Genomic DNA, 25,829 nt, shown 5'->3' with positions numbered 1-25,829 from the left:
GGTTAGGGGTTGTACTTTCAGAATATTAGGTTTTACTGTGAATAAATGACTTTGAAGATTTTACAAGTACCTTTCTCAATGTGCTACGGCTTAATTTGTTCTCCAAATATGAGCACAGGTTACTCTTATTATTTCCATGGCAACGACTTTTCACTTTTAGAGCTCAAAACGTCAGTGAAGAATCTGTGAAGAGTCCAAAAACGGATCATTGGGTAGTGCAATGTCCTGTGTTTTAATAAACTTTTATACCGAAGTACCACCGTGAGCGCTCAACGCCACACCGTTAACTGCCGTCGTCGTAAATAGACCGAGCAAAGTCAAGTCTTCGGGGAGTGCAGCAGTTCCCCGACCTTACTTTCGAATCCGCAAAAACCTTTCGACAACTTTTCACCTTTGATGTGTCTAGCTCATTTAGGTAGGGTGCAAATCGCCAAAATGGATGCCAAAATTAAAAATGGCCGACTTCCAGTTGACTTGAGGCCATGGTTACGGTTGACTTTTTTCTTCGTCTTGGTCTATTACATCTTCCCACCAAGTTTCGGGAAATTTGTTGGAACTCCGTGTGTGATAGGGCACTTCCTGTTTCGTGGGCGAATGGTCGACATTCGCCAAAACACCGTGGACACACTGTTTTGAATCTGCAAAACCTTTCGATAACGTCTAATCTTTAATGAGTCTGGTACAAATTGACATGTTTTTTTTATATCGGAACGACAAACGCGCTCGGACGGGTTTCCTCATTTACGTAGGGTGCAAATCGGCAACATGGACGCCAAATTTGAAATGGCCGACTTCCTGTCGAGCTGAGGCCATGGTTACGGTCGGCTTTTTTGTTCGTCTTGGTCTATAACACCTTCCCACCAAGTATTGGGAAATTCGGTGCAACTCAATTTTTGCCAGTTTTGAAGAGTTTTTATGCACATTTACCCCCTCAAAAATGACTAGAAAACCAAGGATATAATAATAATCTGAAGGATAACAATAGTAAGTAGGAGCTGTTTGTTTCGTTCCTTGCCATTCGTGACTCAAGCCCTAATAATTAGGACCTAATCTAACACTTTGAAATTCAGTTAAATCATCAAAATTTATAATCATGAACTGAAACTAACTAACTCCAATCTAATTATTCTTATAATAGAATAGTAGTAACAATAGTAGTATTTCCGATTTTCCTCCAAGTACCACCAGAGGAAACTCTGTTTACGTACCACAGTTTGAGAACCATGGGTTTAGAAGTTATGGATATAAAAGTGTATTTTCTTTTTATTTGAAAACACAACTCTCTGTGTGTCTGTGCTGTAGAAAATTGCACTTTTGCCTCTTTGAATCCCAGAGTCCTCACAGAGAGTGTCTTGGATAAACGCACACAACAGACAACAGAAACCACACTGCAGCTCTTAAACTCAGGTATCAGCGAGCGGCGTTGTACTTAAAGAACACAAAATCCTCTCTGAAAGCTCCAAACCGGGGGAAACCGACGTCTCAATTTCAGCGGCTGCTTCGTATCCCGGCGGCTTTAGCAGCTCGCTCTCTGATGAAAAGTGGTAGGGCCAGAAATTTGTTGTCACTACGCTGTGTGTGTGTGTGTGTGTGACCGCGTTTGTGCGACTCTGTCTGCCGAAAGCTTCGTTTTCTCTTGTTGTTTCATAGCTCATAAAAGTGAGGAGCGGATCGCTGCGGGCGCTAACGCTGCAGCAGATTAAGATTTAGCTCTGCAATAAGACACACAAACAGACAGACAGAACAACTTTAGCAAAGGTCACGACACAAAGTCAGACATGTTATTCTGTATTAATGAGAGCAATTATTGTTTATTATTCTTTTTAACTCATGCACGGCGATCGCGGGGGCTTCGCTTACACTTGCTTTAATGAGTTTGACGAATCCCTTTCATTTTCCGCCGCTTATTGGTGCGAGCGTTAGCTGATAACGTTATTTGCAGCTGCTGGCTATCGTTAGCTGCATTTTAAAGACTAAGACATGCAGATGTTTGGCGCCCGGGCAGCGGGAAACAGGAGTAGCACTTACCACAGTAGCACTTATTAACATTTTTCCGTTCAGTCGCCTTGTAAACGCAGCGTGAGTTAGCCTTGACGCTGTTAACGCCTGTAACGCTGTTAACGTGCCCAGCACTAGTGTTTACATAATTTATTTTGTCAGTAATTTAATTTGTAAAGGTTTGCCTGTAATTAAAAACAATTACTGTCCGACACGACAAAAGAAAAAAAAAAAAACCAAAATTTTTTTTGTAACATTGAAGGCTAGAAGAATTTCAACCTGACAACAAGCTAAGCTAATGCTAACAGTGGCTTAGCAAATGGAATTTGTGTTTTTTATTTTTTTTTTTAAACCTGAGCTAATGAATTAAAATAGTGGTACTTGTCCTTGTACTGAAGTAAAAATGTTATCAAAATAGTGGTACTTTTACTTGTACTTAAGTAAAACGTTATCAAAATAGTGGTACTTTTACTTGTACTGAAGTAAAAATGTTATCAAAATAGTGGTACTTTTACTTGTACTTAAGTAAAATGTTATCAAAATAGTGGTACTTTTACTTGTACTTAAGTAAAACGTTATCAAAATAGTGGTACTTTTACTTGTACTTAAGTAAAACGTTATCAAAATAGTGGTACTTTTACTTGTACTGAAGTAAAAATGTTATCAAAATAGTGGTACTTTTACTTGTACTGAAGTAAAAATGTTATCAAAATAGTGGTACTTTTACTTGTACTTGAGTAAAATGTTATCAAAATAGTGGTACTTTTACTTGTACTTGAGTAAAACGTTATCAAAATAGTTGTACTTTTACTTGTACTTGAGTAAAATGTTATCAAAATAGTGGTACTTTTTACTTTACTTTACTGCTAACAGCAGTTTGGCTTGATTTTTAGACCAATACTTTTACTTGTAAGTAAAATGTTATCAAAATAGTGGTACTTTTACTTGTACTTGAGTCAAATGTTATCAAAATAGTGGTACTTTTACCTGTGCTTAAATGAAATCTTATATAAATAAATGAACTATGAACGTAATGTAATCATGGTAAAGTGTGACAGGAGCAGCACTTACCACAGAAGCACTTATTAACATTCCTCAAAGACGCTCTTTGGCTCCTCAGTCCAACAGATTTAACGCTTAATAAATCGCACTTTCAGATCAGCCGCTGTGTCTCGGGTCTCGGAAGGTTTCCCTCGATCATTCACACGCGACACTGAACTTACGCGAGGGAACCAAACGGCGGCAAACTATAATCACTTCTGAGAAATGAAGGCCGGTGTCAGCGAGCGCATGGTTTTTCAAGGTGAGAGAGGGAAGCCGCTGTGGGAGCAGACGCCGACTGCACAATATAAAACGCCTAATGAATAACGACACCATCTGTGTTTGGATTGGTTTCCTATAAACGTCGCTGTGAAATTCCGTCCACCACCAACAGCACCACCACCGGGCAAGGAATTCTCACAGAAAAGAGACGTTAAAGACCTTTTTTTTATGGGTTTTGCAACTGTGCAGAGAGTTTCAGGACTTTCTGTCTTTGTTGGACTCGTTTTAGCTGAGAATTTCTACTTTTATGAGGGATTCCTGTGACACTTTCACACCGGAGACAAATGTTAATGTTGTCTTAACTCTTTGCTTTGGCTGCAGGATCATTTATTCATTCATTCATTCATTCATTGTCGACTGCTTTATCTGACTGATTAATTGGCATTAATTAAAGTCCCTGAGTGAATGAGAAATTTAATGCATTTGCGACCTTTGACCCAATCTGACTGATGCATTATGCGTTTATTCCGTCAACGTTAGCGCACGACGCGTTTCTGTGACGACTGACCGGAGCGTGACGTCATGTTTACGTGACTCCCGGGTTGTTAAAATTACTCTATAAAGTTACAAAGTTGTTCGTGCCGTGGCACCGGAGTCCACACACTGTTGCCAGTTAGCTCCATTAGCTCCTTTAGCTGCGTTAGCACCGTTTAAAAACAGAGGCACACATACGCAGTACACAGGTACGCTGGTTATTTGTAGCGCTGCTCTTTTCCTTTAATAAGCAGACAGCTCCAGTTCGACTGCAGCCGCGCTACCGGCGCTAAAGCAGCATCGGGGCTAACTGGTAAACGGTGCCTGGACTCCGGAAAACTGCGTTACTTTAGAGACTAATTTTAACAATCGGAAGTCACGTAAACAGGATGTCAAGCGTGTCTTTTACCGATCAGTCGCCTTAGAAACACGGCGTGAGTTAGCCTTGACGCTGTTAACGCCGGTAACGCTGTTAACGTGCACAGCACTAGTGTTTACATATTTTATTTTGTCAGCACTTTCATTTGTAAAGGTTTACCTGTAATTAAAAACAATTAATGTGAGACACACGACAAAAGAAAGAACCCCAACCTTGTTTAAAAAAAGTATCAAAGAAACTTTTACTAAAAAAAAAAAAAACTTTGTAACAGCAAACAGACAACAAGCTAAGCTAATGCTAACAGTGGCTTAGCAAATGGAATTTGTGTTCTTTATTATTTCCAACCTTAGCTGATGAACTTAAAACAAAAACTTTGTAACAGTGACAGCGGGTACTGTCAGCTAAGCTAATGCTTACAGCAGCTTAGCTAACTGAATTGTTTTATTTTTTACACTTATTTATGTAAACAAGCAACTTTAATTTTAGTACATTTTTGGACCAATACTTTACTTGTACTTAAATAAAATGTTAGCAAAACAGTGGTATTATAACTTGTAATATTCTAGAACTCTTTTGTTTTGGCAAATTTCTAGGCAAATAAGATTTTGTTCTCTAGGCCGGCCCCCTATTGACCACACTCGACGCTCATTGGCCCCCAGGTGATTTGACTTTTTTATTCATTTACTGCTGCAAATGAATGAATGAATGGTGGTTCTTTAAAAATCTAGTTTTTCTCTCTGCTGAGGCCAAAAGTTAGTCCTTTGTTGCTCCACCGTCCTCGAGCTCAAGCTGCTTTACGCTCAAAATCAAATAAGTTGAGGCCCAGAAACCCGCGTTAGATCAGATCTAAAAATATCAGGGAGTTTTCTCACCTGAATTTCTCATTGTTGGCGACTCTTCAAAGCCAAAGCTGTTGCCTTTTTCCCCCAGAACTTTTCTTTCTTCTCTGCGTCTCTGGAAGCTTCTTTGGCTCTTCTGTGTGCAGAGAGTGAAATTGTGTGCATTTCCATATATGGAAGGTTGATGCAGCCGGGCACATTGTTGTGTATGAAGTTGAATTTTCATTGTGAAGACGATGAAGAAGATGTCGAGATGAAAACGGTCCAAATAAAGATGATTTACTACCAAAACAGACGTGTTTCCTGCTCCCGCTTCACAGTTAAACGCTCCGGCGGTTTTTAACCCGCGAGTATAAACCATTTCCCCTGGAGTGGATAAATGTGACATATATGACACTTCTCCAGCGCCCAAACACTTTTCACCACCGGGAACACGTTACATTGGCAAAAAAAATTTGCGATGAAAGAGCGTTGATCGCTTGGCGAGCGTGTCGAGAAGTCACGAAAAAAAAGTCTAATCTTAGCACGTAGCTCCTGAAAAACTGAAAACCCTATAAACCCAAAGTCAAGTTGGAAAAACTTCCCGAACTTTTCTACAGCAGGGGCTGTCGAAGTCATTTTCACTGAGGGCCACATCAGCATCATGGGGACCCTCAAAGGGCCAAGATGTAACTGTCATACAGAATAAATGTAACTAAATGTAGCCAAAGATAATGTAAAATAAAGGTATAATAAATAAAGTATTTATTACTTATTTCGCTCGTAGCATGATGCAATGATACACTTAGATCAAGTCACTTTGCGGGTAAACCCAATCGCCGTGCATTGTGGGAAATGTAGTTTATGGTCAACGCACGCCTTAAAGCAGCACAGACCTATTTTAACACAGATTTTTAAGACCAATTAATCACTCGCGGGGCCACATAAAATGACGTGGCGGACCACATCTGGCCCCCGGGCCTTGAGTTTGACACGTGATCAGTATCAGTATCTGAACTGCGAGCGTGTGGTGGCAACCATTTTAATTTAAGCTTAGCTTTACTGGCTACTGGGACTTATAATTGTAACGTAGCCAACGTTTGTCGAATTATAAACGTTAGATACTGCTTATATTTTGTCGGATATTGACGGGGGAAAACTTGGGGAACGATTTTTCAGACGGACAGCGACCCTTTTTAGAGTGAAAGGGCAGATTGTAATCTGGACCTGTAGGCTGGCTTAGTTATCTTTAAATGTGTGTTTATTCCATCGACTGAATGTGAAAATTGAGGTAGGATTGTGGTTGATTGTGAAGCCTCGATATAATTTCAAATGGGCAAAAGAGCCGAAACGAGCGATTGAGACGAGGTTTTAGTCCATAAAATGTCTCAAATCTGGACCCAAACCTTGACGTGACAAATGTCCTGTTTGGTCACATAACCAAAATGATCCATTTTGAACAATTTCTTTGTTCTATTGAGCAAAGAAACAAGAAAATATTTACATTCAAGAAGCTGAAATATCGGAGGGAGAAAAAAACTTGTTTACAGTGGCGTGGCCCCCTAGTGGTTAACTGCTAATTCATTTTAGATACAGTCTGTGGTTTATTCTCAAATGTCCCGTGTGTTCGAGAAACCCTGTGACTGAAGGTGTGTGAGAGAGTCTTTGGGTAAACAAACGAACGAAGGTCGCACTTTCAGTGGTAAGTATATTATTTGCTTAGCGTGGATTTCAGAGCGTAATCTAATCTGGTTCACTGCTCTGTGGCATTTTCATAATCTGTCTCTGCAAATGAACTCCAGAGCAGCACTTTTGATCTGCTTGATATTTAGACTAAAGTAAAGCACATTGACGTTCCTCCTCCTCCTCCTCCTCCTCCTCCTCCTCCTCCTCCTCCTCCTCCTCCTCCTCATGTCCGGTAATGAAATTGCTCAGCACTATCGCCTCCTTCTAAGCATCGCACTAGCGCTCGCTCGTGTGGATTTAATCCCGTTGCTGACGGCGTTCGGCACAATGCCCCTTTGAAAGTAATCCAGCGAGCCTTAAATAAGTTTGCTTCTTGTCAACTATAAATAAATATTAGGATCACATTATTGGAAATGAATAATTAAAATCTGCTCTGCCGTCCTCTGTTGGACTCCTTTAGTCCACGTGTCTCTGGACTCTGTTGGACTCTTTTAGTAAATGACATTTACTCTAAGTTTTAGAAGTAAAAGTATTAAAATAGTGAGGAGATAGGAGTGAGCCATGGTGGCTCAGTGGTCGAGCGAGATGTCTTTCAAACTGGAAGGTTGTGGGTTCAATTATTGTTCCTGCTCGTCTATGTGTGTCCTCGACGTTCTTATTGTGGTTTAAACGTTGTTACCTCAACTTTTGTACATATTTATCATATTTTGATTTTACAATATACTGAGAAATAATGTAATTAAAAGATAAATGATACAAAACACAAATACAACCAAATATGCATAGAACTCGAATGAAGAAAATAAAATGTATATTAGGCACTGTCACTCTCATTTCTGTTTCAGTGTTTTTTAAATGATTAATTTTGCATCATAAATACGTTTATTTTATTGTGAGCTACATATTGTTGCACGTTAAATCACTTTTATTTTGAAATTCTCAGACCAAAATTAAGTTGTAAAGCACTTTAATAATGAATGAATAACTTATCTCATAATTTTGACATTTTATTCCACAATTAACACTTTTTATCTCATAATTTCAACTTTTTATCTCATAATTTCAACTTTTTAATTCATAATTTCGACTTTTATCTGACAATTATCACTTTTATCTCATAATTTCAACTTTTTAATTCATAATTTCGACTTTTATCTGACAATTATGACTTTATCTCATAATTTTGACTTTATCTCATATTTATGCGTTTTTATATATAATTTTGACTTTTTTCTCATAATTATTACTTTTTATCTCATAATTTCTACTTTTTATATCATAATTATGACTTTTTTTCTCATAATTTCGACTTAATATCTCATAATTATGACTTTTTATCTCATAATTTTGACTTCCTTTGAGGAAGTTTTACCTCTTTTTTTCTGGTTTTATTTATCCAGTGATTATCAGGGAGATAAATCCATCCAATTCCATTTCATTTCTCTTTTTACTTTTTATGACAGAACATATAATACTAAATACTTGTTACGGTGTAATAACTATAATCCGAATGTGCAATATTTGAAGGACCACAAGCCCCTTGAGTATATTATTTTAACAAAGGTTAAAATGTCGTACAGATGTTCAGCTTCAGAGGCCGAAGCTTCCTCTTGAAGTTCCTCTCGTCTCTTGTCGCCTGATGTTTCGCCGACGGGGTTATTTTGGGACAACGTGTCGTGATTAATGGTTGAAAACAGAGAGTCTCGAGGCGCTGGTGTGTTCAGACGACTGCAGCCTGTGCAGCTGATGGTCCTTCTGAGCCCACACCTCTAAATGAGTGTTGCTATCATGGCTCAGTCCTGCACTCACAGAATAACACCTTAAATCAACCCATTTGTGACAGAGCGCCCCCTGACGCTCTCGTGTCATCTGATCCTGTGAGGATGAAAACATCATCCACGGGAAATTCACTACAGCGCCTTAACGACAGGTTTTTACCTGAAAATACTCACCTGCAACGGTTGAGCGCAGTCAGAGTTATGACTTTTTGTCTCACTATGATTTTTTATCTCACAATTCTCATAATTTGTACTTTTTATCCCATTATGACTTTTTATTTCATAATAATTACTTTTTTTTTATCTCTTAATTATGACTTTTTATCTCATTATGACTGTTTATCTCATAATTATGACTTTTTATCGTATAATTCTCATGATTTGTACATTTTTATCCCATTTTTACTTATTTATCTCATATCTCTTTTTATTTTAATAATTATGACTTATCTCATAATTTAGACTTTTTATCTCATAATTATTACTTTTTATCTCATAATTATCACTTTTTAGCTCATAATTTTGACTTTATCTCATAATTATTACATTTTATCTCATAATTTTGACTTTTTATCTCATAATTATAATAATTTGTACTATTTATCCCCTTATGACATTTTATCTCATAATTTTGATTTTTAATGTCATAATTTCGACTTTTTAATCTCATAATTATGACCTTTTATCTCTCAATTATGACTTTTTATCGAATGATTTTGACTTTTTAGCTCATAATTACGATTTTATCTCATAATTTTGACTGTTTACCTCATAATTATGACGTGTAGCTCATTATTTCGACTTTTGATCTCATAATTTCCACTTTTTATCTCATAACCTTTTTTAGAAAATACTCACCTTCAAGGACTGAGCGCAGACCCTAATTGGCACAGATTATCTCACTTTATCTGCTTCCGTCTGGATCAGGATATCACCAGTGTGTGTGTGTGTGTGTGTGTGTGTGTGAAATGTAAATGCATGGCAGGGCAGACCGTTGTAAAGCTCTTCCTCGTCTGCTCCGCTGTGTCATATTTCTGCGTGGGTTTGACAGTCGCTGGTGCTTTACAGCTTATTTTCTTCGATTCCGGCAGGACAATTGAGCGCCGCTCGCCGTCGCTTATCTCTGCTGCGCTCGCTTTCAGAACCTCACTGTTCACTGCTTCGTTCATTGTCACATACTCATGTGTCCTTCGTCCACATCCTTCGCCTGTGTTTGGACTCACAGCATCTGTATTTGACTCCTCTGCACTGTCACATATTCTGTCTCAGCTTTGTACTACAAGTGCGTGATTAGCAGGATTGTGCTGTTTTTGTCAGATGTTCCTCCTGCGTCTGACATCTGCCTGTTTGGTGGTTTCTCTCTCCTTTCGTTTCAGATTCAGAATGCAGACGATGTTTTGATTACACCGCTGGAAAAGTTCCGGAAGGAACAGATTGGTGCGGCAAAGGTAAGAGACCACCTGCACGCGCAATTAGCAATTAGTCGCACAGCGGAGGAACGCGGCGTTCTGACATCTTCTGTACAGTATGTAAATGAGGGGGAAAGTTAATTGTAAGACACTTCTTCGAGAAGCTCAGACTGAAGGCGCACAACAAAGATAGAAGATAAAGCGCTCTATTAGCGATGTGTTAGCGCTCTGTCATCGGTGTGAAAAATGGCCTCATAATTTCAACTTTTTATCTCATAATTTTGATTTATCTCATAATTATGACATTTTATCTCATAATTTTGACTTTTTATCTCATAATTATTACATTTTATCTCATAATTGATACATTTTATCTCATAATTGTGACTATCTCATAATTTGGACGTGTTATCTTATAATTATTACTATTAATCTCATAATTATTCGTTTTGATCTTATAGTTATCACTTTATCTCATAATTATGACATTTTATCTCATAAATATGACATTTTATCACATAATTGTGACATTTATCTCATAATTATGACTTTTTATCTCATAATTCCAACTTTTCATCACAGAATTGTGAATATTTAGCTCATAATTATGACTTATTTCGAGGAAGTTTTACCTCTTTTTACTTCTGACATCTTCTGTACATTATGTAAATGAAGCAAAAATTAATTGTGTAACACTTCTTCTTCGAGAAGCTCAGACTGAAGGCGTACAACAAACATGCCAGACGCGAGTGCGCTCTGTTAGCGCTCCGTTAGCGCTCTGTTAGCGCTCTGTCAGCGCTGTGAAAACTGCATTTATGTCACATATTTCCTGCATTAATAGGAAACATTTAAAGGTTTGGTGCCTCTTAACTCGTCAGTAAAACCTCTCGCTCCACCACTAACACGGCTTTTGACCGTCTTTTTATCTGCTCCCGCCCAAATTCGGTGCTACCGTAATGTTAGCATGATCTCGTTTCTTCTCCTTTTACTCACCTGCGACACGTTATGACAGCCGCTGCTGAAGCGGTGATTTAAAAATCACTCCAGAGTGACTGAAGTAAAGGGACATAAAAAATGGAACCACCGTAATAAAGTCACTGGTCTTTATGAGGCGTTTTCCTCCTGTTGTGTGTTGTATTTCCCCAACTCGGACACTGCTTTATTGCACATTTCTGAGGTTAAATTCCTCTACTAGCAATGGGAAAAGGAGTCGTAATTTTCAGCATACTTTAACAGCCCACATGTAGCCACTAATTGTGGTGTAAAAGAGACACGTAGTATATCATCACCTCGTGAATCGAAGCCCTACTCGTATAAAATACGCTCATGATGTCATTTATGTACATGTTTTTTTAGTAATCAGATTACCGTTGCCCTCACATGTTGGATATATAGAGGACTGACATGAGTCGGGTGGTGGTGGTGCAGCACGTTGCTTCGGGGCATCCTCGCTTCCACGGTGGATGTGCTGCTGAAAACTAGAGTTTGACTGCAGAAGTAAGTAAGTGTGGGTTTGTTGCTACGAGCTATGCTTTCATTCCTGGGCCAACACAAAGGCATAAACATGAAAATGCAGCAGCTTGTTTGTGGTCGTTCCCTCGGTGAGATCACAAGCTGGTAGAACCCGAGCCTTCGCGCGCTGCTCTCCCACGGAGTTTTTCTGAGATCACTGCTAACTCCTCATTGAACTTGGGATTTATTTGAACATCTTAGCGTGGCACTGACCCGTGTGAGGGGCATCCTGGTCAGAGCCCAGTCCATCTTCATGCTGCAGAGTCTGTTCGAATACTTACATGGCATTATTGCACTTTTGTCAGGCTTGCATTTCCACTGAGAACAGCACCTTTACCTTGTAGGCGGGGTGTGCACGCTGCAGCTCGATAGCCGCCTCTGCGAGATACGTAGCATGACGTCAAACCGGCGCAAACGACAATGAACACACGGCAACGGCAAAACAGACAACAAAGGAGGACGTTCCAGTAGCTCGTTTTTTTCTTTTTCCTGCTGGGTTTGTGGCTGCGAACATCGGTCGTAGGGGAGTGACGGTTTTCTGTCGCCCAATCAGTTGATTTTCCTGGGTCTAGCTCCACCCATCAACCTGGTACCACCAGCAAAGGGTACTGAAAAAATGGTTGAAGCTGGTTATGTTGGTCCTATTCCGAACTATCTCTCTGTCAGATCACTTGATTTACTAAAGGAAATTATTGATCGATAATGACAAAAAATATGTAGCATATGCCAGCTTTAATTTATTTATTTATTTATTTTAGTGCTGGGCACGCTAATGGAGGTTAACGGCGTTAGCAGTATCAACGTTAACACGCGTTAACAAATAACGCGTTTCCATGGTGACTGACCGGAAAAAAAGACGCGTGTGATGTCACGTTTCTGTGGCGCGGCACCGGCGTCCAGGTATCGTTTACCAGTTAGCATTAGCTCCATTAGCGCGCCTACAGTCGAACTGCGCGACAAATAACCAGCGTACCTGTGTACTGCGTATGTGTGCCTCTGTTTTTAAAGTTTAGCGTTACTTTAGGGGCTCATTTAAACAATCGAGAGTCACGTAAAAAACATGACATTCACATGCATCTTTTTCCGGTGTAACGGCGCTAAAGGAGCTAACGCAGCTAACTGATAAGGGTGCCTGGACTCCGGTGCCGCAGCACGAAAAACAGCGTTACTTTAGAGACTCATTTTAACAAACGGGAGTCACGTAAACATGACGTCACACGCATCTTTTTCTGTTCTAACAGCGTTAAAGGAGCTAACGCAGCTAACTGATAAGGGTGCCTGGACTCCAGTGCCGCGGCACGAAAAACTGCGTTACTTTAGAGACTCGAGTGTCTTTTTCTGGTAAGTCGTCATGGAAATGCATCATGTGATTATGTGCGTTAACGTTGGTAACACAGGCGACTCTTCTGTCCTCCATTTGGAGCAAAAACTTCAACCTCGCGCTAAATCTGTAACAAGTGTTAGCGGCGTGTTTGTTACCGTATTCAGTGGTGGATTTAAGCTAGCACTGGGCTCGTTAACATGTAAGCGGCGGTTAACGGCGTCAACGTTAACGCACATTAACGCATGGCGCGTTTCCATGATGACCGACCGGGAAAAGACGAGCGTGACACTATGTTTACGTGACTCCCGATTGTTAAAATGAGACTTTGAGTAACACTAAACTTCAAAAACAGACACAGCGCACATACGCAGTACACAGATACACTGGTTATTTGTAGCGCTGCTCTTTTCGTTTAATAAACAGTGCGCTCCTGTTCAACTGTAGGCATGCTAACGGTGCAAAATAAGCTAACGGAGCTAACTGCTAAACAGTGCCTGGACTCCCGTGCCGCCGCACGTATTCATGACGTCACGCGCGACTTTTTTCCGGTCAGTCGTCATGGAAACGCGTCACGTGTCGATGTGCGTTGACGCCGTTAACCGCCGTTTAACGCGCCCAGCGCTAATTTCTTTCAGAAAGGTCGACAGCTCCTCGTCGCCGATTATATTGTGTCCTGCGATAGTTCGTTGCCTCCCCATGAGGCCAACCCTGTAAGGCGCAAATTTCTCTGCTGTCAAGGTCCAACCCATCAATCACTCTCCCTTTTAGAGGCCAGACTAAATCATCATTGTCTCAACCATCACCATGTGTCCACAGTAATGAAATGGCACATTTCTGCCATCACGGTACTCAGTGTATTTTCCTCTCACTATGTTTAGAAAATGGTTTCTTAAAAGCCACAGTCCTCCCCCCGTCACTCCCACTACCTCTTATTTCCTCAGACCACTTCCTCCTAATGGCCCTCTCTCCCCCTCACTCCCACGCCCCCCCCCTCGCTAAACATTAGCCCAACAAGAGTGAGATAAAAGGCCGACTTCACGAGTGGCTGAGCAACTTTCCACAGTTCTGAGAATGTGGAGAGAGAGATCTGCGCAGGCCGCCTGACCCTTCCAGTCGCTGAGCTTCTCGTCGGACAAACACGGAGGAACTCTTGCCTTATTTGGGTATGCTGCGAGTCCTAATCCCGCTGAGGTTACGTACCGAGTGTATCAGCGTCTGAGGCACAAACACAACAATTTCATGGCCATCAGACACCAGCAGATTGACGGCAGCACTACAGGACATATTAGGCTCAGTCTGCTTCAAACCACGTTTTTGGAATGAAAAGCCTCAATCCTTGACAGTGCACACACACACACACACACACTCACACTCTGACAGCCACGCGGACTCAAAATGATGGTGTGTTTTCACTGGAATGTGGATTTCCCATATGTGCTTGCTGCTAAGACGGAATGTAGAAGTGAAAATACTTTTTCCTTTTTTTTTGTTTCTAGTTGATAACCGTCCCAGACAACAAACACAACTTGGAAGTGAAATAAGTGAGTGAAAATTACCAAAGAGGATTAGGGCCACACAGGAATAAAGAATATTTGAGTTCTGACTAAAGAAAAATATTTTAATTTTGAGTTTAAAATCAGAATTCTGAGAATAAAGTCAGAATTCTGAGTTTAAAGCAAGAATTGTAAGAGTTAAGTCAGAGTTCTTAGTTTAAAATCAGAATTATTAGTTTGAAGTCAGAATTCTGTTTTAAAGTCAGAATTCTAAGAATAAAGTCAGAATTTTGAAAATAAAGTCAGAATTCAGAGAATACAGTCAGAATTCTGAGAATAAAGCCAGAATTTTGAAAATAAAGTCAGAATTCTGAGTTTAAAGCAAGAATTGTAAGAGTTAAGTCAGAATTCCTAGTTTAAAATCAGAATTCTTAGTTTGAAGTCAGAATTCTGTTTTAAAGTCAGAATTCAGAGAATAAAGTCAGAATTTTTAAAATAAAGTCAGAATTTTTAAAATAAAGTCAGAATTTTTAAAATAAAGTCAGAATTCAGAGAATAAAGTCAGAATTCTGAGAATAACGTCAGAATTCTGAGTTTTAAAGTTTTAAAGTCAAAATTCTGGGAATAAAGTCAGAATTCTGAGAATAAAGTCAGAATTCTGAGAATAAAGTCAGAATTCTGAGTTTTAAAGTTTTAAAGTCAGAATTCTGGGAATAAAGTCAGAATTCTGAGTTTTAAAGTCAAATCTAAATGTTAAAATCTAATGTTTATCTGGTAAAAATTTGTAAAATTGTGTAAAAATCTGACATTTTCATCTAACTCCAAACCCCTAAATTCTCATTTTAACATATTTGATCGGGTCATTGTGGCGTCGTTCCACTGTGCTTTTAAATCGCTGAATATTGAACTAAAACGGCGATCTTTGGGCAGAGAAGTCTGGATGAAATCCTCCAGCCTGAGGTGATGTCACAGTTGGTTGTTACTAATTGATGCCCAATGTATTGTAGATATTGACCTGAGGCCTGAACGCTCACAGAGATGTGCTGTTTTAAGGCTTTCATGATTCTTTCTTTCTCCCAACTGCCTCAAGCTGGGTCCACATGTGTGTGTGTGTGTGTGTGTGTGTGTGTGTGTGTTTGTTTTCCCAGTCCTTGAAATTTAAACAAACCCCAGGGATTCTTTCTCAAGGAATAAACACCAGGGGGCGTCCGACTGGTGGGTGGCACTCCACGCTCTGTGTGAAATCTACTCACAGTAAATGCATTCTCTTTGTGGGCGTCTTTCGACAGAGGGATTCCTCGTCTCGCCGGGTGTGAAGAATGAGCGCAAACAGAGCCCAGATGGGAGTCAGATGTCTTCGTACTCGTCAGGCGTCGGATGTGTGTTAGCTGGTTATTATGGTCTCCAGAGTCGGATGTGAATCCCCAAATATGCCCAAAGAGAGGCGCTGTGGAGTAAATGCGATCGTTTAAAGTGGTTTAGGGGAGGTGTTTTTACAGTTACGTTCAAATTTAAACTAGTGCTGCGCACGTTAACGGCGGATAGCGTCGTCAATGAATGACACGTTTCCTCGACCGGAAAAAAGACGCGTGTGGCGTCATGTTTACGTGACTCCCGATTTGTTTGTACTGCTCCAGTTCGACTGTAGGCGCGCTAATGGCGCTAAAGGAGCTAACCCATACGGAGTACACAGGTACGCTAGTTATTTGTAGCGCTGCTCTTTTCGTTTTAATAAACAGACCGCTCCAGTTCCACTGTAGGCGCGCTAACGGCGCTAAAGGAGCTAACGCAGCTAACACATACGCAGGACACAGGTACGCTGGTTATTTGTAGCGCTGCTCTTTTCGTTTCATAAACAGACCACTCCAGTTCGACTGTAGGTGCGCGAAAACGGCGCTAAAGGAGCTAAAACAGCTAACACATACGCAGTACGCAGGTACTCCGGTTATTTGTAGCGCTGCTCTTTTCATTTCATAAACAGACCGCTCCAGTTCGACTGTAGGCGCGCTAAAGGCGCTAACGCAGCTAACACATACGCAGTACACAGGTACGCTGGTTATTTTTAGCGCTGCTCTTTTCGTTTTAATAAACAGACCGCTCCAGTTCAACTGTAGGTGGGCTAAAGGAGCTAACGCAGCTAACTGGTAAACGGTGCCTGGACTCCGGGGACGCGGCACGTAAACATGACGTCACGCGCATCTTTTTTCCGGTCAGACATCATGGAAATTCATCATGCGTGAATGTGCGTTAACGTGCGCTAACATTGACACGGTTAGCGCGCTAACACGCCCCAGCACTAAATGAATGTAGTGCATGTTCAGTGTGTTTTATATCTCATTAATCTGGTGTTGGTGAAAATAGGCTGAACACGGTAACATGTTAAATTGCTGTGAGAATAATGACAACTCCTTATATGGAAATCCTGTGGGTGAGTGTGTTTATAGGCCACATATTCAGGCTTTGAAAAAAATATGTCTCATGTCATTGAGTCAAAGTTATAATTGATTTTATATCGCGTTTTTAGTCGTGATATAAAGTAGCAATAGTTGTGCAGAAGCCAACTTTGAACTGTGACGTATTTTCCATATTTCACTAATTCAATCCGATTTTAAAAATGTAATCCCTGTACCACTAGTTTTTCAGAATAAAATAAAAAATTACGAAAACGGCTAGTTATTTTTTCCAATTTTCGTTATTGTGCTTAAATGAAAAACAAAAAAACAAATTTATTCCGGTTTTGATTTTTCCATCTAACGCAAGTTATCTGGGGGGTTTTTTTCTATTTTATTCTGAAAATCAATTTAGCAGTTTATCTGTTTTTTGGTTTTTCATTTTATTTTGAAAAACCAATTAAAGGAAAAATACACGGACACAGACATAATTGCTGAAAATGAAATGAAAAAGGACATAAGACTCTCTATATATTGCACATTCTTATAGCCTCCTACATTTAATCATAGCAATGGAAAGAATGGGCCACAATGCTCTGTGTTTAGACTTCATCTATAAAGAAAGTTTTAAATTCATATTTAACATAATATTGGTGGAAAAAGCAGCCAAAATGCTCTGTGTTCTAAGGGTTAACTTGTATTATTTGGAACATATATAGATGTTGAGTGAGTGTATATTTGCATTATTTATGCCCCACAACTGACAATTCATATAAACAGACATCACATGCTCTGATAAACACAAAAAAAAGTCGAATTCATTTCACTGCTGCTCGCCATTGTTCATCTATCGTGTCCTTCTTCAGTGAGAACATCTCTGCTCATTCCTGTGATAATCGTGAAATAGTGGCACGAAATATTGATATTTCTGCACCAGCGGGTCGATGACTGCATCTCTGCAGGAGTTAGCGCAACAGTAAATATCCATATCAATATTTATTCCGCGCCCACACTGTAGATATGTAAATCATGTTGTGAAATAAACTTTGCATAGTGTCAGTCAATGTTCTATTGATTCATGTAAGAAATGGTAAATTGCAGCAACACAAGGAAAACTGCGGGAGGCTTCGAAAACACTTAACTAAAAGACAACTTCCATTATCCTCATGTCTGTCGCATAATGTTATTGCTCTGTGCAGAAAAATAACATTCAAATGAGTTTTTCTCCAGGATTAAGAGGCAGAGCTTTTCCTTAACTGTTATATCAATCCGTCAGCTTCTTATGGAATAATTATGAGATAAAAAGTCAAAATTATGAGATAAAAAGTCAAAATTATGAGATAAAAAGTCGAAATTATGAGATAAAAAAGTCGAAATGAGATAAAAAGTCGAAATTATGAGAAAAATTGAATTATGAGATAAAATGCCAGAATTAAGATATAAAACTGATAATTATGAGCTAAAAAGTCTAAATTATGAGATAAAAAAAGTAAAAATTATGATATAAAAGTAATTATGAAATAAAATGTTGAAATTGTTATAAAAAGTTGAAATTATATAATAAAAAAGTAGAAATTCTGAGAAAAATGTAATTATGAGGGAAAAAATGCCAAAATTATGATATAAAACTGATAATTATAAGATAAAAAGTCTAGATTATGAGATAAAAAAGTCAAAATTATGATATGAAAGTAATTGTGAAATAAAAAGTTGAAATTATGTGATATAAAGTCAAAATTATAAGATAAAAAGTTGAAATTATGAGATAAAATGCCAAAATTATGAGCTAAAAACTGATAATTATAAGATAAAAAGTCTAAATTATGAGCTAGAAATTCATAATTACGAGATAAAAAGTTGAAATTATGAGATTAAAGTTAGAATAATGAGATAAAAGTTGAAAGTATGAGATAATAAGTCAAAATTCATAATTATGAGATTAAAAGTGATATTATGAGCTAAAAAAGTCAACATCGCTGACATTGTCCAAAGCACTAGAAGAAAGTGTGTAATTTAGAATTTCAAAGATATTCTCACTCACCGATTGCTTTGGCGTCGACTTTCCCTGCTCATTATCGCTCTGCTTTAGGTGGTTGATCTTGACAGGGAGAAGCCTCAGGGAATCCTATAGGGTTCTGTACACACTGTTTATGCAGAACATGTCAAAAGAAGTTCTCACACACCATAATAATAAAGAGGCGTTTGAAGATTGATCTTGTGAGGATGCCAGAGTCTCTCTCTCCTTTCCAGCAACACTCAGACCTCAAGAGAAACTTTGTAGATGCAGAAGAACAAAGGAAATGTCAGTGTTTTTTTTTTTATCATTTCAGATATTATGAATGTATCAGCAGTCACTCTTTAAGGTCTGGTTTTTAGCATCAACACATTTGTTGTTCAGACGTTTGCGAGACCACGTACGTTATTTCAGTACTTTTAAAAAATGTTTTTCAGTTGTAAAACAAAGTCTTCACAACTCAGTTTCAGTTTTTTTATTCAGAAGATTTAAGAACAGTTAATAAATAAACATAAATAAATGTTAGTTAGCTTATAATTACCTGATAAAAATGTGTCGACGAGGTGGATTCATCGCTCATTTCGTCGTCAATGTTTCTAGCTTGACTGGCTTCAGGGGTGTTGCTAGCACTGCTACTAATAGCACTGCTAATAGCTAATAGTAGCTAGGAGTGCTAGTAGTAGCGCTGCTAGCGTTGGTACCTGATGCAGCAGTCGTCACTTCCCATGAGTATGTCTTCAGCTAATACTACATTGAGCGTTTCCTGTGGAATGCACACTTTCATAATTATGAGATAAAAAGTGAAAATTATGAGATAAAAAGTCATAATTAAACATAAATAAACGTTAGTTAGCTGATAATTACCTGATAAAATGTGTCGATGAGGTGCATTCATCGCTCATTTCGTCGTCAACATTTCTAGATTGACTGCCTACAGGGGTGTTGCTAAGCACTGCTAGTAGGAGCACTGCTAGCAGTGCTAGTAGTAGCTAATAGTAGCTAGGAGGGCTAGTAGTAGCACTGCTAGCATTGGTACCTGATGCAGCAGTCGTCACTTTCCAGGAGTTAAAAACAGTACGTTCTTCAGCTACTATTACATTGAGCGCTGTCTGTGAAATGCACACTTTCACATCATCAAATTATGAGATAAAAAGTCAAAATTATGAGATTAAAAAGTCAAAATTATGAGTGGAAAGTCATAATTAAACATAAATAAATGTTAGTTAGCTGATAATTACCTGAACGCGTCGATGAGGAGGATTCATCGCTCATTTCATCGTCAACATTTCTAGCTTGACTGCCTACAGGGGTGTTGCTGCTAGCAGTTCTAGTAGGAGCTAGTAGTAGGTAATAGTAGCTAGGAGGGCTAGTAGTAGCACTGCTAGCGTTGGTACCTGATGCAGCAGTCGTCACTTTCCATGAGTTAAAAACAGTACGTTCTTCAGCTACTATTAAATTGAGCGCTGTCTGTGAAATGCACACTTTCATAATTATGAGATAAAAAGTCGTAATTAAACATAAATAAATGTTAGTTAGCTGATAATTACCTGAACGCGTCGATGAGGAGGATTCATCGCTCATTTCATCGTCAACATTTCTAGCTCGACTGCCTACAGGGGTGTTGCTGCTAGCAGTTCTAGTAGGAGCATCGCTATCAGTGCTAGTAGTAACACTGCTAGCCTTGGTAGCTTATGCAGTAGTCGTCACTTTCATGAATCAAAAACAGCACATTCTTTAGCTAATATTACATTGAGCGCTGTCTGCGTCTAATTGCGTGAAATGCTGCCACACTTTCGAACGCTTTCAGCTCGCAAATTGTTGCTGTCGTGCTTATCGTAGCGGTCGCATTCCCAGTACATTTCAAGTACCGATTCATTAAAAGTGAACCAATACTCGGTAGTACCAACACAAATCGGTACCAACAGTAAATATCCATATCAATATTTATTCCGCGCCCACACTGTAGATATGTAAATCATGTTGTGAAATAAACTTTGCATAGTGTCAGTCGATGTTCTATTGATTCATGAAAGAAATGGTAAATTGCAGCAACACGAGGAAACTGCAGGAGGCTTCGAAAACTAAAACACAACTTCCATTATCCTCATGTCTGTCGCATAATGTTATTGCTCTGTGCTGCACAATAGAGCAGAAAATAACATTCAAACAATCCAGAATAAGATGCAGACCTCATCCTCAACTGTTTAAAAAATCTCTTCTATCAATCCGCCCTTCCAAAAAAATAGGTTAAACTTAGCCTTGATAATAAAAATATCCTCAAAGTAAGTGGAAATGATGAGATAAAAAGTTGAAATTATTAAATAAAGTCTTAATTATGAGATAAAGAGTCAAAATTATGATATAAAAGTCAAAATTATGGGATAAAAAGTCGAAATTATGAGATAAAGTCATAATTATGAGATAAAAAGTCAAAATTATGAGATAAAACATCGGAAATTATGAGATAAAAAGTCAGAATTATGAGATTAAGTCATAGTTATGAAATAAAAAGTCAAAATTGTGAGATAAAAAGTCACAATTATGAGATAAAAAGTGGAAATTATGAGATAAAAAGTCATAATTATGAGATAAAGTCATAGTTATGAAATAAAAAGTTGAAATTGTGAGATGAAGTCATAATTATGAGCTAAAAAGTCATAATTATGAGCTAAAAAGTCATAATTATGAAATAAAAAGTTGAAATTATGAGATAAAAAGTCGAAATTATGAGATGAAAAGTCATAATTATGGGTACCAAGTACAAAAAAGTACCGTCTTTCGTATCCAGCCCTACTCACTGCTGCCATTTAATCACCATGTTGGACCTCCTTTTTCTCCAATCAGATGTTCCTCTAATGATCTTCACAGATGTCACTGCTCAGAGAATCCATTTTCAAATCAACACGTGGTGAAAAATTCTGCATGTGACGCCTCGCCGGTCACTGGCGTTTGTGTTATTCAGAAGTGAGTGAGGCGAACGTACATATATATATATATATATATATATATATAATATATACATACGGCGTCCTCATTCTTACTCTACGCACAGACACACAAATCGACCCCTTTTACAGCTTACATCTGTTGCCATGGCGACGAGCCACGGAAACGACGGCCCTGAGGCTCGTTAGAGGGCCAGTGTCAAAGCTAGCGTTGCACTGCCTGCTCCCCAAATATGGGAAATATAGTCTTCGTGTGCGTGTGCGTGCGTGCGTGCGTGCGTGTGTGCGTGCGTGTGCGCGTGTGTGTGATGACACCTGATGACCACCGAGTGACGCCGTTCACGCTCTATCTCTCATTGTCCTCTCTCTTTCTTTCCCGACAATATATCGCCAATTAGCCGACTCACCCGAGCGACAGCTGGCATCAAAGAGCCCCCCCCTCACCCCCCCTCACCCCCCCCCCCCACCAAGCAGCAACATGTGACTTGCCATTTCGACTCCAGAAGACGGAATCTGCATTAGAATATTCCTCTTCCTGCATTATCCTGATTTATTCATGAGGCCAAACAAAGAAATCAGATGAGGGGAAATCTCCGCGGTGTTAAGTTCTTGTGCTCTGCAGAGCGTTTTGGGGGGGGGGGGGAGGTGGGGGGGGGCATCAGTTTGTCAGGGAAAAACTCCAAAAATGTGGGCTTCTGGGGATAGTTTTCTTCATTTGTGTCCACGTGTTGTGTTGTGTTTTTTAAAAAAGGGAAAAAGTTTACCATTTCTTTTATCACACCTGGTGTTCTGCTCAGCCAGGGGTCTCAAACTCAAATGAAACTGGGGCCCGATGCGCATCTATTGTGGTCAAGAGGGGGCCGGCCTAGAAAACAAAAGATGGGAAATAAATCCCCAATATTGCGTATACTTAAAGGTGCCATATGTAAGAATGTGGCCATAAACGGTTACTACATTCAAATTCAAAACACCGAGGTCTTTTAGGTTACGTTTTTCTGACGTAACTGGCAACCCGTGGTCGCTCGGCAGCCGAGACGCTACTGACTGCAATGATTTGTAGACGGCGGTAGGTGGCGCCACATGACGCCAAAACGTGATTTCAAAACATAAACATGATTTGCAGTCTGCAAAAAAAAATTTTAATGCAAATATTTTGTCTGTACTGTTGTTGGTGAGTTCAGTTTGTTATATGAACATTATTCCTGAGTCTTTATTCCTGAGTATTAGGAGGATTTTATGGCCAGCTGCTTTTGATTTATTACATAATTCACCTTTAATAATACTATTTATGATGCAAAATTAATGTATTAATAATATCAAAAACACATCCTGAAGAAGAAGAAAAAGGGAGAATACTTACTTCATCAGACCGACTCTTCCTCACAGATTAACCACACACGCAAACACACACTTTGTAAGAGTTTGTGTCTTTGTGTGTGTATGTGTGTGTGTGTGTGTGTGTTGTCGGTCGCACTCTTGCTGGTCAGCAGCAGCTGGCAGATCCCAGCTGTGACTGTGGGGCTCAGCTACCTCACCTTAAATCCTTAATTTAATCTGATCCCGTGTCTGTGTGTGTGTGTGTGTGTGTGTGTACAGGTATTACTAATGTTGCGGGGACCTAAATCTGTTTACACCAGGGGCCTCAAACTCAAAATGACCTGGGGGCCTGAGAACTTCTAGTCTGGTCAGGAGGGGCGGGGTTAAGTGGAAAAAAGTCCAACAATTCTGGAAAAATTAACAATTTAGAGGATTAGAAATGAAGATTATATCTTGATAATCTATCACGCTGTTGCAACGACAAATATTGAGGATGACATTGCAACACCCTTTCAAAGTAAAAGTGTTTGTTTTGATATATAGCTCGCAAAAAAAAAACACATTTATGACACAAAATGAACGGATGGAAATAAAACATAATTAAAACATAAAATCAGCATAAAATTGTTATCAAAACACGAGATAGGCTTATACATATTTAAATGTTGAATTTAATCATTTCAAAATAAGTGTAGGGCCGCAGGACATCGCCTGGCGGGCTGCATTTGGCCCGCGGTCCGCAAGTTTGACACCATGTGACACCATGTCCCCATAATGTAAATGACTAGGATTTTAAGGTGAAGTCATGTAAGGTTAGGATTAGGATTAGGACAGTAGTGATGATAGTTAAGGTTAGAGTAAGTCTACGTGTGTGTGCGTGCGTGCGTGTGTGTTACCTCAGTCTGGACCGTGTGTGTTTGTGTGCATGCATGTGTGTGTCACATTAACAGCAGTCACAATGGCAAAAAAAAACAAAAAAAAAACACTCAATCCTTTAGGGAAATGTATTTCCTGTCAGTGCAAAAAAAAATCATATTTAATCACATGTTTATTTTCACTTAGCTTATGAATAGCGAATATCGACGTCATTGATCCCCCCCACCACCACTAGCAGGCCTCCCTGCAAAGATCATTCCCAGGCCACACATGACAGGGAAGATGGAAATATGATGCTACGACGTGAAATTATCTATTGATTTTTGTTGTTGTAGCTGTTAACACTTATGTTGTCATGGTGGTGAATCCCTGCACAGCTGCTGTGCTGTGCTGTGATGTGATGTGTTGTGATGTGATGTGGGGGAGTCGCTGAGGCGGAGAAGAAGAACACTCGTTCGAGGTCGTATCGTTTGCCATCGAGTAGATTAGACTTTGCCGCGTCTTCAGGGTCGCTGAAATGAAAACAAACGGAAGGAGGGAATCGGGTTACGTCGTCGGAAAATTGTCACTTTGCTGAGTGTTTTGGACCTTTTTAACCATTGGTTCTCAAAGTGCGGCCCGCGGGCCAATGGCGGCCCACAGAAACATTTCTGGCGGCCCCGCAATGAATTTACAGTTGATAGTTTGAATCCAGGAGCGACTAAGCTTGTTTAATGTTTATTGGGACATTACTGGATACAGACCAATAAGTGTAAACAAAAATACTGGGTATTTACCTGGTTTCTATATGGTGAATTTTAGTGTATTATTGTGTTATAAGCTGGTAATAAGCAGGGAGCTACAGCCCCCAATTACTAGCTATTTACCCAGTAAATATATGGTAACAGAAATGTTACTTGGTATTAACCTGTAATTAGAAGGTAAGAACAATGGCCAAAATACTGGGTAAATTATAAAGCGTTATTATATTAACGCTTATATTACTTAACTTATTACAAAATGGGGTTCCTAAATTGTCCCTCAGGTATCAGAACTTTGAGAACCCCTGTTTTTTAAGTCTGCTAAATCAGAGCTGCAGATTGTGGCGTTTGATTAACGCCTGCGAAGGTTTGTTTGTGTGTTTGTTTGTTTGTTTGTTTCGGCTGCAATTTTCCATCTCTTAGTCCACGAAGCTTTATAGATGGGCATCTGCCGTGAAAGAACCATTTCCTGTTCCTCTTCCCCCCCCCCCCCCCCCCCGGTGCCTTCAGGGACACCCTGCGAATCCTGGCACTGTTGTCATTATATAGAGCTCGACTTGTCATTGCAGGTGGAGCAGAGCGAAGAGGAGGAAGAGGAGGAGGAGGAGGAGGAGGAGGAGGAGGGGAATGAGAGCAGCAGCATCAAATGCATTATTATTCCATTGATGATTTACAGTGTTTGGTGTTTGTGCTGTGGATGTCTGCCCCCTGCTGGTGACGCTGGGAGAACAATCTCATATTATTTTGCTCTGATAACGCACAGGCCCTTTCTTTCTCGTCATTCATTACGCGGTCATATGCCACTTTTATGGCGCGTCATAATCTGTTGACATGAATTTTTTAAATGACATGTTGGCCGGCGGGCATTGGCAGAAAATGTAGCTAGATCTCCACCTAGTGGCGGGTCAAGCACACACATCATCATCATCATCAGCAACAATAATACAGTAACACGGCCACTTTAATTTAATCCTCTTATGTCTCTTTTTGCACCTTTTTCAGGAAGGGAAGAAGAAATTCGATAAGGAAACGGAGAAATACTACTCCACGCTGGAGAGACACCTCAGCCTGTCGTCCAAAAAGAAGGAGGCGTATCTGCAGGAGGTTTGCTCATTTCCTGTCAAACACACACACACACACATTAACTCACTCTGTTACGACACTAACTCTGGTTAATTCTTGTTGTTGTTGTCGTTCTTAGGCCGACACGCAGATCGATAAAGAGAGGCAACTCTTTTACGACACGTCCCTGGAGTACGTTTTCAAAATACAGGAAGTGCAGGAGAAGAAGAAATTTGAATTTGTCGAGCCGGTAAGAGAAGAGGCCTTTTTTCTTTTTTTGCCATATGAAAA

General features: G+C 39.5%; 1 protein-coding gene across 1 annotated transcript in view; it reads left to right on the top strand.

Annotated features, from left to right (window-relative positions):
• arhgap42b (Rho GTPase activating protein 42b) overlaps nucleotides 1–25,829 on the top strand; it is a gene marked incomplete at both ends in the record, with an annotated part of 104,335 nt that overhangs the window by 54,144 nt on the left and 24,362 nt on the right. Inside the window, 3 exons of the mRNA XM_083887254.1 lie at nucleotides 9,833–9,904; nucleotides 25,479–25,580; nucleotides 25,678–25,788. Coding sequence (XP_083743380.1) covers nucleotides 9,833–9,904; nucleotides 25,479–25,580; nucleotides 25,678–25,788 — 285 coding nt within the window. The remainder of the gene's footprint in view (nucleotides 1–9,832; nucleotides 9,905–25,478; nucleotides 25,581–25,677; nucleotides 25,789–25,829) is intronic.

This window comes from Microchirus variegatus, assembly GCF_963457635.1.
Source record: "Microchirus variegatus genome assembly, chromosome: 3".
In the NCBI taxonomy this organism is placed as follows: Eukaryota; Metazoa; Chordata; class Actinopteri; order Pleuronectiformes; family Soleidae; genus Microchirus; species Microchirus variegatus.
The sequence above is the reverse complement of the archived record's forward strand: the minus strand, read 5'-3'. Positions and strand labels throughout refer to the sequence as shown.